At 39.7% G+C, this 15,670-nt stretch overlaps 1 protein-coding gene across 1 annotated transcript; it reads left to right on the top strand.

Moving 5' to 3' along the window:
• Positions 1–5,346: 5,346 nt before the first annotated feature.
• Positions 5,347–6,336, top strand: LOC122601156. Its single transcript, XM_043773924.1, has one exon. The coding sequence runs from the start codon at positions 5,347–5,349 to the stop codon at positions 6,334–6,336; it is 990 nt and encodes a 329-aa protein (XP_043629859.1).
• Positions 6,337–15,670: the final 9,334 nt, after the last annotated feature.

The raw sequence follows: 15,670 nt of genomic DNA, 5'->3' as shown, positions 1-15,670 counted from the left end.
TGGCATATACAAGCCTATTGTGGGATGGGTTGGTATCAAAATATGACGGCTTCCTCCATATTTGAACTGCTTCCGCAGCTGTCCTTAAAATATTTTCCTATTTGGTTTGTTACTTTCTGGTGGTGAAAGTAAAAGTGAGATCATAATTAGAAATGGTTATCAGGTTTTACTAGACCTGCATATTTTGTACATTTCCCAAAAAGGTGTATCATATCTATAAATTTTTTATATTCTCACAATCATATCAGATGTATGTGTTAAGTTATCAAGTTAAGATTAAAACAGGTTCAATACTCATGAAAGAAAAGCATATATCATCAACCTTGTTTACTTAAATTTCTAAAACTCTAAAAAAAGTTGTTTTTGATATGATTGTAAGAATTGAAATATGTGACTAATACTCTTTTTAGAAGACTAAAAAACTCAAAACCGATGAATGTCCAGTGACCAATTGATCTGATTTGCCTTCTGAGTTCATCACTTGCATAGACTACATACAAACCTTCCATGGAGTATTGGAATAAATTTATCGAAACAAAAAAAAGGTGAAAAATGTGAAAGAAATGGAAGTTCTTTTTGAAGGTTGACTTTAATGTGACCAGGTGTGTAATAAACAGAAACTTTTGGTTTGGTTTGTGTGCTAGTTACTTTTTGTTGATGTAACAAACGTTTTAAACTATTTCCCACTTTTACCAGCCAATATTAAAAGTCTAAACAATGGTTAATAAGGATATTAACAAAAAAAACTTCCAAGGTGACAGATGCAAGTAGTGTAAGAACCAGATTATCACACTATATACACTACACATTGAGGTATATACCTTGCATAGTGCATACTAATAATTTATATCACAGCCACACAGGCAGCTTTGTGTAACGATCCCATATCGGCCAAGTATAGAATTGATTGGTGGTTTATAAGCCTAGGTGTCCCCTCCTCCTTTGAGCTAGCTTTTGGGAGTGAGTTCTACACTTAGCTTATGGCATGATGCGAGCCTATTATGGGATGGGTTCGTATAACTTGAAAAGAAATTAATATCTAGACACACTAAGATTATAATTTTCTTTCTTAAACACCTAGAGGTCCTTTTATGCTTGATTCTGTTATCTACCAGCAGCAGTGCCAGAACAAAGTTTTCACAATACAAGCTCACTACTTGCTCACAGAGTCACAGGTACGAATCAATAATCATGCACACATAAACGTAATAATATATCAAGAATATTCTGAAAAAGGAAGACTTAGCAAAGGGATTACGAGTTGGCATACTTACTGTTCTTGGCTCCTTGTGCACAACTCTTATATCTCTGAACCCATGAAAAGGACGAAATATATCTTTATCACTAGTCAAGGAAAGTTAGTTTCCATGTCAAAATGTCAATACATAGGACACTTTCACTATGCCAGTTATCTGATTTTGGTGAAAATGATGACATTCTCAGAATAGGTTGACAATGGCATTTAGTCCCTATTAAAGGAACCTATAAATGGATGTATACATATAATTAAGCAAAAAAAAAGTCCCAACAGTAACAAATAAGATCAAATCATGGCAGAAGTCGCAGAACCAATCACACAAGGTGCAGGATGTCCAAAGGCGATATATTACTTTATGAATGATATCATCGACTTACTTAGAAAGGCGAAATAGTTCTCTTTCCGTATCCAGGTCTTTATATTCTTCCAAGTTCCAACATCTTGTCAGGTGATATATGGATATCTTAGCTAAACATATATAAATCTTCAAAAGAAAGGATACGAGACACTTCTCTTCGAGTACAATCACTCGGCATCCCATCTACAAACAAGATATTTGACGTCTTGGAGGAGTCTTGCTGTTTGTTTGCTATGCCAGGAGCACTAGGAACATATGGATCTCGCATATTAGATGGAAAACCTTCACGGCTTTCTCCAGCAGTGTATTCTCTATAACCAGATTGCCGACGAACACTATCTGATCACCATATTCGACATTCATAACGATCAGTTAGTCAGTCGTTGACATCAACAATCAAATCAAATGGATTCATATATGAGCAATTCTTACATCCTTTAGTGGGAAATCATATGAGTCAATCAATGGATCATAGTTTGTCACTGGTGACTGGGATGTTATTGGACATGCTTCGGGTTTTGCATAACCAGGTGCGGAAGCTGTTGCAGATAGACATGATCAACTCATAGCTAAAAGAGAAAAAAATAAAATAAGCCAAAAAACCATTATGTACCACAAAGCTATTCTTTTCCAAAGGTCTCAAGGTTAAAAGATTCAAACTGAAAAAGAACTAAATCCGACCTTCTTACAAATCTAACCCTGATACAATTACAGAGTAAAGCAGAACCCAAGAAGAGTTCTTCTCCATGACAAATTAAGCGTCTAATCTATAGCTCGACCTGCTCATTACCTGGTTTTCATTTTTATTAATAGTGAATAAGATAATTTTAGCAGCATTAATCAAACTTTAGTCATAACTTACTAGAACTGGTTTATGTAGAGACTAGAGTACACTTTGCATAAATCGGCCAGATTAGTGACCAACCAAATATGGAGTCGATACCAATTTTGAATGTAGTGCCCTACGTTCTAGTAAAAATTTAAGACATAACTTACTAGAACTGATTATATATTTTGTAGTGTGAAACCCACAGACAACCTGGTTGGTGGCCCTTTGATTAATTTTAGCAGCATTAATCAAACTTTAGTTATATTTATCCAATGTATGTAACACAGGCAAACGGTAGCACACAACAAGTAAAAAGGTGAGTAGGTGACGTATTCATGAACCACGCGTATAAGCATTTATTGAGCCAAAATGTAACCAACTTTTGCCTACTTCTCATTATACGAAATGAACTCTTTTTTATTATGTTTTAACGTAACAAACTTTTATTATGTCACCAGTGTATGTAAGTAATGTAACCTTGTTAACAGGCATTCGTTTTCATTGGGATACTTATGCAACAGACTTATTCATACACAAAACCAGCTTCGAGGTCGCCTAGCGGTTAACATCTTGGACCTCCTTACAAGAGGTCTCTGGTTTGAAATTTGATCCTACTAGCTACAATCTCAGAGGTGGCAGAAAAAAATTCAGAAACAATCACGGAATACCGGTTAGGCCACGTACATCTGATTCAAAAAGACTAGCCTTCTCCAAGTAACATGAATAAGGAAAACCTCATCCATGTAGACTTATTCTTACAACAATTACAAGTAATGCACTTCAGAATATAAACTATGTAAAGCATGAAACTTTCGTCTATGACTAAGTTTTGTTGTGAGCGCTTCACATTTAATCGCCGTATACACAATGCCCACCCACACAACCTTTAAAAACTATGATAACCACACTACATTCTCTCTTTCACCAAAAAAAAAAAAACAATGAATTTCAGCCGCTAAACCATCCTATCTATATCACACCACTTCCTCCGCCTTAATAATCGCCTAACAGCAGTTATGGTATCATACGAGTATATAACATCAATCCAGTCAGACGTTTTCACACACAACTATAAACTTCAAAATACTTATCAAACTTACGTACAATCAACCAAAATTTTCCACAAAAGGAAACAACACTTAAATTTCACTTATATTCAAATTAGGGCACAAATATTCAAAATTCTACAAGTCCACCTAAAAATCGAGTTATAATGTCCTAAAGTATGCCGGCTAGACCGTATATCAAAGCCAAACGCTTGACTATTCCGGATAGCCTAAACCGGATCCATATCTGTTACAACTTTATAATACTTTCAAGCTTCTACAAATGAATATAGTGTTTCACTTATACTGCTGGTAGAATTACTGTATAATAAGAATAATAATAATAATAAATATAAATATAATAAATAAATTATTGAAAACCAGGGTTTACTAAAAGGAGCCGTGTTGTTGTCAGTTGAAGATCTTCGGTAAGAATGCGCCATTTCTTTTCTATTTTTGCCGCTCTTTAGAACCTCAGAAACCTACTTCGTTCCATTTTCAAATTTAGGAAAAGAATAAATTACGCAAATGATATTTATAATATTATTATTATTTTTTTTTTAACAAGGGAAAACTCACCGTAGCCCTCCGAAGTCCTACACGTGGGCTACGAGATGTACCACGAGTTGTTTGTTATTCATTTTTTTAATTTAGGACATGTTATTTTAAAAAGTCGAATCCATAGTATGAGGTAAACCGATAACTCCAGTCAGTTGATTTGGCATTCATTTTTTTAATTTAAAACTTATTGCATTAATGATCTGATAATGTATACCTACGACTATGCTTTTAGCAAAGATTTAGTTAATGTAATCCTTAGGCTACTGCCTAAATAGGCTACGGCTAATTACTTAAGCTATCACCCTCTAGGCTATAGAGTCTAATCCATAGACTACGACAATATCATGACGTCTATACACGTCCATAGACTACGACAATATTATACACATCCATAGACTACGACAATATCATGACGTCTATATATCTGACACTCTCACACTAGACGACGCACCGCTCAACGGCTTCCTGCATCCATGGCATCATGGATTTGGGACCAAGTCTAGATCCTTCCTTAGGCCCTATAAATACCTTGTCATAATCTCACTCAAGGCAGAATGAAACACACACAGACACTCTCCTATAAGCTTGGTGGCGTGTGATTATCTCACTAATCTCACACCAGTTAGGAACCGCCAGCAAGTCTTATTCAACCTTTCAACCCTTCCTAAGCTAGATTAACCCTTTAGAACTTAAGCCTATATACTTGCTTAAACAAGTGGCGCCATCCGCACTCAAAAATAATCTAGTAACGGAAAAATGGAGGAAGATAACCCAAATTTACCTCCTGGGTTCGAAACCTCCAATCCACCTACTAAAAATCAAAATCCACCTACTACAAATCAAAGTCCACCAGTCACACAAGATTTCCCACAGCCTACGGATCAGCAGCGGGAAGTTTTGGAGCCATTGATACAAGAATACCTTCGGCGAAATAATATGAGAAGTGTACGGACACGTCTATTCGATGAAGAGAGTGAAGTAGTCGACGAAGAAATAGAAATGGAAGCTCCTCCACGTACCCGGTCAGACAATGGCACAAGCTCCTCCACTTCAACCCAGCTATTGCAAATGCCTACACAATGGCACAAGCACAAGCTCCTACTTTACCACCACTTGCTGCTTCATATGTCCAAACCATGGGACAAACATACAACCCAACATATCATGGCTACTCTAACCTAAATGCTACAAGCCAACAACCACACCTCACTCACCAACCCGCCGGGGGGACGATATCATACACCCAACCTTGTGTTCCCTAATACCAATCATTCATTCCCAACAGGCGTATAACATGAATGGTCACTCTTCTACACCACAACCTATGGGAACACACGGAAGCTACACTACGCAGCCACCCTACTATCCCTTCCCTCAACCTTCAACTTGGTACCCCAGCGAACAAGATATGATCGTTAAAACAGACCCAGGTCCATTTGTTCAATGGATTAAAGACTACCCTTTGCCGGAGGGAGGGCTACCAAAAGGCATTGAAATGTACGAGCGGAAGGGTGACCCAGACAATCATCTCAAACATTTCAATGGTATGGTAAGAATGCAAAAGTGGAATGTGCCGGTAGCATGTCAAATGTTTGCACTGACCCTAAGGGATACAACACGTGCATGGTTGGAAAGCCTACCCATAGGAAGTGTCACTAGTTTTGAAGACCTTAAAAGGAGATTCAGATCTCATTTCAGCCAACAAGTAAAGTACAAGAAAATACACTTGGAGGCCCATAATATAAAAAGAATAGATAGCGAAAGCATCCGGCAGTTCATAACAAGATACACAGATGAGACATCCCTCATAAGAGGCCTTGGCGAAAACCAACGAGTCTCTAGTTTTATGCATGGCCTAAGGTGGAAGCCTCTGGTAGAATTCCTATCTAAGGATCTACCAGAACTGTACACAGAGGTAACCAACAAATGCCATATATTCATGACGGGTCAAGAAACTGCAGGGAATGTCACAGGCCCAATAGAAGGAAGGCGTTGGGAACAAGATGACAGGTTTCGTCGCAACAACAATTTCAGACAAGAAAGGAATCGAAGCAGCCTGTTCCATAGGCCACATGGCACCTCTGCAAACAACCATAGCACCCTACAACACATTCCAAGATCAAAAGACATTTTGGCCACCGAAAAGCCACAAACAAAGCCACAAGCAGGTTCGAAAGCCAAAGACTTAACAAAGTTCTGTGAGTTTCACAATGCTCATGGTCATGACACCAACGAGTACATAGTATTGAAGGGAAGGATGGAAGAAGCGCTCAAGACTGGGTAGCTTTCTAACTTGGTGAGGGGAATAAAAACCCCAAATCCAAAAGGAAAACAGCAGGCGGGACCCTCAGAGACGAAGCAAGAGCCTCTCCAAGAACCGATCATGGTAATCATAGCAGATGTAAGGCATACTAAAGTAGAGGCAAGAAAGACCGAAGCTTGGAAAAAGGCAATGATCAACTTCCCCCCATAGCAGAAGAAGAAGCATCCGAAGGCCCTTTAATAGTAAGCGCGGTGATGGGGAACCACCCAGTGAGAAGAGTATACGTAGACACAGGAAGCGCTTGTGAAATTATGTACGAACACTGCTTCCTGAAGCTTCGGCATTCACTAAGGAAAACAAAGAAAAATATCTCTTGCCCACTAGTAGGCTTCACAGGGGAAAGATCTTGGTCTTTAGGGGAAATAACCCTACAAGTAACAGTGGGGGTAACCCCGATGACAAGAACAGAAATGCTAACTTTCATCATAGTTCGGGCTGACTCCCCTTACAATGTTATCTTGGGTAGGACAGCCATGCGAAAAATGGGAATTATACCCTCCCCAATGCATGGCATAGTCATGTTTTCCACACCCTACGATATTGGATGCATTAAAGCAGAGAGTCAAGAAGAATATTGTTGTGCCCATGTCGAGGTAACTAAAGATAAACCAATGGGAGAATTGCCAAACAATGTCGAAGGGCAGGAGGAGAAGCTGTTTATCAATGATAAGTACCTAGATCAACATGTGCTAATTGGGAGACAGCTCCCAAGAGAATTCAAAAGAAAGTTAAGAAGCCTCCTAGAGAAACACAAAGAAGTTTTTGCCTGGACTCCTGCAGACATGACTGGTGTCCCACGACAAATAACCATTGATGGAGAAAAGTTTGACACTCAACACAAGCTAAACACCCGACCACATGTGGAACCAATAAAGCAAAAAAGAAGAAGTTTAGCACCGGAAAGAGGCAAAGCAGCATGCGAACAAGTAGCAGATCTCGTGAAGGTTAGGAATATTAAGGGAGGTTAAATACCAAAGCTGGGTAGCAAATCTAGTGATGGTCAGGAAGCATGATGGCGGTTGGAGGATGTGCGTGGATTTCACTGATATCAATAAGGCATGTCCAAAAGATTGCTACCCACTGCCGGAGATAGATTGGAAAGTAGAGTCGCTGGCAGGATTCCATCTAAAATGCTTTCTAGATGCACACAAAGGCTACCATCAAATCCAGATGCATCCAGATGATGAAGATAAGACAGCGTTCTACAAGAATGACGGAATTTATTGTTATAGAAAAATGCCTTTCGGGTTGAAAAACGTTGGGGCCACATATCAAAGACTGGTTGATAAAGCCTTCGAAAGACAAATAGGCTGCAATCTTGAAGCCTATGTAGATGACATGGTTATCAAAAGCCGCAATGAAGAAGATATGTTGGTAGACATATAGGAAACTTTCAAAACCCTCCTTAAGATAAACATGAAGTTAAACCCTAAAAAGTGTTCATTTAGGGTAGAAGAAGGCCAATTCCTAGGGCACATGATAACAAGAGAAGGGTTTAAAGCAGATCCAGGGAAGATAAAAGACATACACAACATGAAGGCACCAAGAACTCTCAAAGAAATCCAAAGCTTCAATGGCAAGCTAGCAGCCCTACACAGGTTTCTATCAAAGTCAGCAGAACTATCGCTCCCATTCTTCAAGACTTTGAAAGGCTGCTTAGACAAGCAGAATTTCAAATGGACCGAAAAAGCAGAAAAAGCATTCAGTGAACTTAAAGAATACTTAACGCATTTACCGGTGATGGTAGCCCCCATTAACGGAGAGGTTTTGCAAGTCTACCTTGCAACCTCAGAAGAAACCATTAGTGCAGTTATAACAGCGGAGAGAAAAGGAGGGCAAGTGCCTATATACTTTGTGAGCAGAGTGCTCCAAAGTCCAGAAACAAGATACCCGGAAATTGACAAGTTGGCCCTCGCATTGATTCATGCTGTTAGGAGGCTCCGACGCTACTTTCAGGCCCACTCAATCCAGGTGCTCACAAACAAACCGATAAAGCAAGTGCTTACTAGGCCAGAAGTATCCGGAAGATTGGCCAAATGGGCTATCAAGCTAGGGGAGCATGAGATAGAATTTCGCCCAAGGAATGCCATCAAAGGACAGGTACTGGCGGATTTCCTAGCAGAGACACCAAGTAAAAAGCTTACTCAAAAAAGGAAGAGCCCGACAAAAGAAGTGTGTGAGGAGCCTATGGAGCCAAAAACATGGAAATTGTATATGGATGGAGCCTCTAGTGTCGATGCCTCCGGAGCGGGGTTGATAGTTACTAATCCGGAAGGCCAAGAGTTCACATATGCCCTTCGGTTCAACTTCAAGGCAATCAATAATGTCTCAGAGTATGAAGCCCTACTGGCAGGACTCCGGATAGCCCAAAAAATGAAGGTGAAGCACATACACGCTTTTGTAGACTCACAGATAGTGGCTTTTCAAGTTGACAGAACTTATGAAGCAAAAGAGTCGGTCATGAAAAAATACCTGGAGAAGGTAAGGCAAATCAGACGGCAACTTCTCTCTTTTCGGATTCAAAATATCAGCAGGAGCAAGAACAAGATAGCAGACGCCCTAAGCAAATTGGCATCTACGTCGTTTGCTCACCTTACTAAGAAAGTGTTGGTGGAAACCTTAGAGAGAAGTTCCATTGAAGAAAGTCTGATGGTAGCCCCAATAGAAGAAGATGGCCCTGCATGGATGACACCAATCATCGACTATCTCACCAATGGGACACTCCTAGCTGACAGAGATCAGGCAAGAAAAATTAGAGTCAAGGCTCCACAATATGCACTCAGGGGAGAAGGTTTATACAAGAAATCATACTTGGGTCCCCTACTTCGATGCGTAGGACCAAGGCAAGCTAAGGAAGTCATTTGAGAAATACATTATGGAGCCTGTGGTCTCCACTCTGGTCCAAGAACTGTTGTAGCCAAAATCACAAGAATGGGATACTACTGGCCCTCAATGCATAGGGACGTTGAAGAAGAGATAAGAGCCTGTGACTCATGTCAAATACACTCAGTAAAGAAGGCTCCCAAGAATGATCTAATTCCTGTGACTGCAGCTTGGCCTTTCACCAAATGGGGAATAGACATCGTGGGACCATTCCCAACAACTCCAGGCAAACTCAAATTCCTAGTAGTAGGAATTGATTACTTTATCAAGTGGGTGGAAGCCAAACCGCTAGCTACGATTAGCGGGAAACACATGGAAAAATTTGTGTGGGGCCATATTGTAACAAGGTTTGGGATCCCAGAAACAATCGTTAGCGATAATAGGAAGCAGTTTTGTGAAGGAAAGTTTAAAAGTTTCTGTGAAAACCTTGAGATACACCAAAGTTTCACATCGGTGGCCCACTCACAGGCCAACGGACAAGTGGAGTCAGCAAACAAGTCGAAAGTTAAGGGAATCAAGGCAAGATTGGGAAGAAGTAAAAATGGTTCGGTAGACGAATTACATCAAGTGCTCTGGGCACACCGAATCACTCCCAAAACCAGCAATAGGGAAACTCCCTTTAGCCTGGTGTATGGGACAGAAGCAATGATCCTAGCTGAAGCTAGTGTTCCAACGGCCAGAAGATTCATAAACAGCACGGAAAATGAAGAACGGCTAAGAACCAACTTGGACCTTTTAGAAGAAAGGCGAGAAGTCGCAGCCATTAAGGAAGCTGAATACAAAAAACAAATGCAGAAGTACTACAACCAGCGAGTGAATAAAGAAGCCTTCCTGCTAGGTAGCTACGTGTTCAGAAATAATAATGCAAGTAAAGCAGAAGCCCAAGGCAAATTGGGCCCGCAATGGGAAGGGCCCTACTTAGTCTCTAAAGCCTGCGGGAATGGATCTTACAAATTAACTACACCAACGGGAGAAGAACTCCCAAGAATATGGAATGGAAGCCAACTCAAAAAATGTTATGTCTGAATATGCACTACCAAATTGTTTGAATGATTCATTTTTGTATTAACTTTTTCACATTACGGCCCACGGCCTAACATGTACAAGTGGCTCAGGCCCCAAAAATTCAGGAAAATCAAAGGTTTCCATTTCATTCAAAACTCAAGCAAATTTATAATTTCCCAGTTTCATGAATATTAAGGGTTTCCATACAGTCCTTGCAACGCTCCGGCTACTTGGACTAGTAGTGCGAAAAACCATACACATATAAAAATTAGATTTTATACAGTCCTTGCAACACTCCGGCTACTGGGACAAGAAGTGCATAAGCCCTAAATTTAATCTATGACATTGAGACGTACGCATATATACATATATAAAATTCGTATAAAGGTAAGAAGTAATTAAAGAACTTACCCTACCACCAATCTTGGCAACGCTCTGGCTACCAAGACAGGGATCCAAAGCATTAGCATGTTCATCACTCGAATGCAATAAAGCATAATAAGACCGAAAGTAACAACCAACATCATTAAGACAAAGGCAGGCAACATACAAACATAAAGGAAATGTCTAAGGCCAATAGAGGCAACATACAAACTAAATAAAGCGAAAAGCCTAAGAAGTAGATGGAGTTGGAACTGAAAACGAAGTAGAGGTAGCCTCTAGAGCTGGAATCTTCAATAGGTCTTCTGCCGAGAGTCCCGAACTAGATGCTAGCTGAGTAAGGTAAGCATAAATTTTCTGTCGAAACTTTTCCCCTTCACTCCGAAGCTCAGATATAATACCTGGATTGTACCACTCAAACTTAGTGATGTCCAACTTAGAATTCCTAGCATGTAACTTCTCAAGGTTACGGTGAGCACCCAAACGTACAACAAACTTTTGAACCTCAGCCATAGCCAAATTGAATTCAAGGCTAGAATGAAGTTTCCGGACAAACTCTGGAATAGCCTCCAACACAGCCTGCTTCTCACCAGCAAGCCCGCCTACTTTCTCTTTTAATATACGAACCTCATCAAGATAACACTTCTCTTTCTCATTAAAGCCCAACATCAATTCCGTAATCTTCTTATGACTGTTATCATGTTTTTCTTTCCAGTCTTCCGCCAACTTCACCAAATCCCGTATTTTGCTTCTTTCACGATCTAACTCTGCCTCCACCATACCGTTCCTTTGTTTTTCAATCTGAAGTGTGGTCTGAAGATCTTCAACCTGGTGTCCGAATGTAAATGTGCCATTTCTCTCCTCATATCTACGACACTGGCGCTTTAGCATTGTCACTTGTTTCCTTGCTTCACTTAGGCTTTTTTCCATAATTGTCCACCTGTGAAAATTATCATCCTGCAGACAAAAAAAAGAAAGAGAGAAACCACAAAGTAAGGAAGGTTTAGCTTGTATAAGTACGTATTAAAATAATAATAATAATAATAATAATAATAAAATACAATATACCTGCCAAGACATATACTGAATAGCTATCTCACGACCGTGATCATGGAAGGAATCAGTAGGACGATCGGCCATCTCCTTACAGCAAGAAGGCATCACCATCCCCGAAACATAAGCCGCTCTCTCACTCCTCTCGAGCAGACCACTCTTATAAGGAACCCCAGAAAGCGTCAAAGTAAAAGGACCATCTACATCTGGGATTTCCGGAGGCTCCCAATCTTTAGTGGAGGGAATGGTAGGAAGCTCATCAACCTTGAAGTCAGGAGCATAGTAGCCTCCCGTAGCACTCTCCCCTTCTTCTTCCTCTTTTTCCTCTTTCTCCCTTTCGTCATCTGAAAGCTCCTTAGGGAGCGTCCTCTCTGCTTTAGAACCAAACACCTTGATCAAGGAAGCCCTACTCTTCCCCATACCGTAACCAGAGCAAGTACTTTGGCCATCAAGCCTATAGGTTCCACCAGACGGTTCATTCAACTTTATTCCCTCAAAAATCTTAGGTTTCTTCACTTTGGGACGATCAGACACCGCCTCCTTATCCATTTTACCCTTCCGTTTCGGACCCGATTGATTTGCCACCTGTTTCTTTTTTTCCTTATTTGATACGTGTCCAAAACCACTAGCACATGCGGGCAACCCCAAAGCTTGAGACCTACTCGCACCTTCTGCCCCCTCTCCTTGGGGATCTATAGCTTGAAGCTTTTCATCATCATCCAAAAGTACTTCAAACTCTTTAGAATAATCCAAGTCCTTAACAGTAGGCACCTGCTGGCCCTTAGGGACGTCGGGAGTATAAGACGCATTTTCATAACCTCCTACCAGACAAGTGGTAAAGTCCATCACTGCAATCAAAAGATATCTATTAACTAGAAATAGAGTCTAAGATATAATGATTACAAAATATGCACACATCTACAAGATTACACACTTATCAGTTAATATAAAGCAAACTAAAATATTTTTTGGCTCCATACCCTTCCCATCCGCGCCCCAGATCAGTGGCTCTGCGGGATAATGGGCCCAAGTCTTACTTAATCTAGCAAAATAAAGAATCTCCTCTGGCAATGTCCTCCAAACAACCTTGGAGGCCAATAGGGACCTATATAGTTCCACGTCAAAACCATCATACTGAACAGGGTCAAACATTTTCCCTTTGGTGTCAAGAACATCCTTGAATTCGAGAGCCCTAAAATATCTAGGAAGCACAATCGACGAATCTACATAAAAAAAACCTACTTTTCCAGCCTTTTAAAGAATCTTTGTAATCTGTAATACACTCATCCAACCCAGGCTCAAACCTCCTCTCCATAGAAAACCAATCCCCGGAACAACATAACTTATAAAATCTACGAAACAATTCGACTGTAGACTCCCCATCATGAGCCCTACAACAAGCCTCAAACATGGCAATCTTGGCGGCTCCTATTGGGGTAATTTGTGAAACATGACATCCAAAATAATGGAGAACACTTAGAAAGAAAGGTGTTAAAGGTAATAGAACGTTAGCAACCTTAAACATGGCAAAGTACAAACCTATCTTTCCCTGTGGAGCCTTCTTAATGGTGTCCGTAAGCCTAAGGACCATGTAACCTTTATGAGGGGGAAACCTATATTTTTTAAGAAACCAGAGCATATCCTCCTTGTCTATACTGCAAGTATGTAGAGCTAAATCTTTCTTACAACCACCCATAATTAAAAACAAAAGATGGGACGAACCTGCTAAATTTTAGTAGCCTAAGAATGGAGTACCCTACAGATCGAAGAAGCAGCCTACGGATCGAGCTGCTATATTCAAGTAGCCTACAGATCGAAACTCTTGAGGTAGGCTACGACCAATGAGTATCCTACGATCACTTGAAGCAATAATAGGCTACAGAGAAAAAAAATTATTAAAATTAATAATAATAAATAAGAAAAGATGAGAACCCTACAGCTCTCGATCTATGGGAGAAACAAAAATTTTTGATTTGTGCATACCCTTCGGCCCACTATAGATCTATCGATACAAACAACATCACATGTAATCTTTATTAAAGCTTTAGTCTATAAAGATATTATATATATATGTATATATTATATTATATTCTATTAAAATAAATGATAAATATGATCATCTTACCTAGACTATGAAGGCTACGGCTAAACAAAAAATTTAGTAGATATAATTAATGGCTACGGCCAATTGAAATCTGATAGGCTAGGAGCCTGAGGCAAAAAATTATTTGATGGGCCATGACTAAACAACCATCAAAAGTTTATCTTTAACCAAAACACCATGTATTTGCACATAGCTTTAGGCTGGGGGATAACATATATCTACGGCTCACACATGAATTTAATTTAGAGATATCCAAATTTAAGGCTATGGAGTCTAATCCATAGAATACGACAATATCATGACGTTTATACACGTCCATAGACTACGACAATATCATGACGTCTATACGCATCCATAGACTAAGACAATATCATGACGTCTATATATCTGACACCCTCACACTAGACAACGCACCGCTCAACGGCTTCCTGCATCCATGGCGTCATGGATTTGGGACCAGGTCTAGATCCTTCCTTAGGCTTTATAAATACCTTGCCATAATCTCACTCAAGGCAGAATGAAACACACACAGACACTCTCCTATAAGCTTGGTGGCGTGCGATTATCTCACTAATTTCACACCAGTTGGGAACCGCCAGCAAGTCTTATTCAACCTTTCAACCCTTCCTAAGCTAGATTAACCCTTTAGAACTTAAGCCTATATACTTGCTTAAACATGATCCGATTAACTTTTTTTTCTCTTTCGTAAGTAGCTTTCGTTCACAAATCTATCAAAAAAGGAAGAACTATAAAATAACTAGTAGGTTACATGCACAATACAACAAAGTTAATGTGTGATGATGGCATGGGAGGCGAGTGGCAACCGGTGATAGTAATAGTGATGATAGCGACAGGATGGAGGTATTGTAGGTATTTTAGTTAATGTTATGAGAATCGGTCGATATAACGGATTTCTCATAATCGAATCATATATCGGCGGGTTGACGACTCAACTTTGCTAGACTCGGACTATCGATCAAGAGTCAAAACTCTAGTCAACTTGGTCAAGACTCGGGTGTATCGGTCAAGACTCTGGTGTCGATCAAGAATCGAGTGTATCAGGTCTTGGATCGTGTCAACAAAAAGTCAAACTTTTTTATTTTGTTATTGTTTGTTTTTTTTAATTATGTATAATAGTTTTAATTTGAAAAATACAAAATTAATATTTATTATTAGTGAACATATAAATGATATCCACCATCATCGATAAATTTTGTATAGCATCATCACATATATAGTTGGTACTTAGTAATATAGGTCATTATGTGTTCGGTCTTCGATTGTAATAAAATTTATATCAAGAGTAGGGATGGCAAAAATACCCATACCCCGATATATGAAATTTGACCAGGGAATCCCTGAGTTGACCGGGGATGGGGACGGGTATGGGGATGTAAATCTAATCCCCGATGCAGATGGGAATGGGGATGGGAAACTGTAAATCCCCGATCCCCATACCCGAACCCGAAAATACTATATATATTTATTAGAATCACTTTAAGTTCTTATTTATATTCTAGAATCAATTTCAAGTTTAGAACTTTTATTTAATACTTTTTATGTGTTAAACTTTATTAATCATTTACTAAACATATATATATTAGTTTGTACATAGAAAGAAAATGTCGAAATACACATTCTCCTACATATTTTCTATCAAAATAAATTCATGTTCATTCAAAAAGGTATCCGCGATACCTGACGGGGATCTCCGATACCCGATGGGGACGGGTATGGCGATATAATTTAATTCCCCAACGGGGATGGCGACAGGGATGGAGATTACAAGTGAAAATCGGGTACGGGGATAGGGATTGAGATCCCCGACAATCCCCGCCTCATTGCCATCGCTAATCAAGAGTGGCCTTG

The sequence above is a fragment of the Erigeron canadensis genome, chromosome 5 (assembly GCF_010389155.1).
Source record: "Erigeron canadensis isolate Cc75 chromosome 5, C_canadensis_v1, whole genome shotgun sequence".
NCBI lineage: Eukaryota > Viridiplantae > Streptophyta > Magnoliopsida > Asterales > Asteraceae > Erigeron > Erigeron canadensis.
The sequence above is the reverse complement of the archived record's forward strand: the minus strand, read 5'-3'. Positions and strand labels throughout refer to the sequence as shown.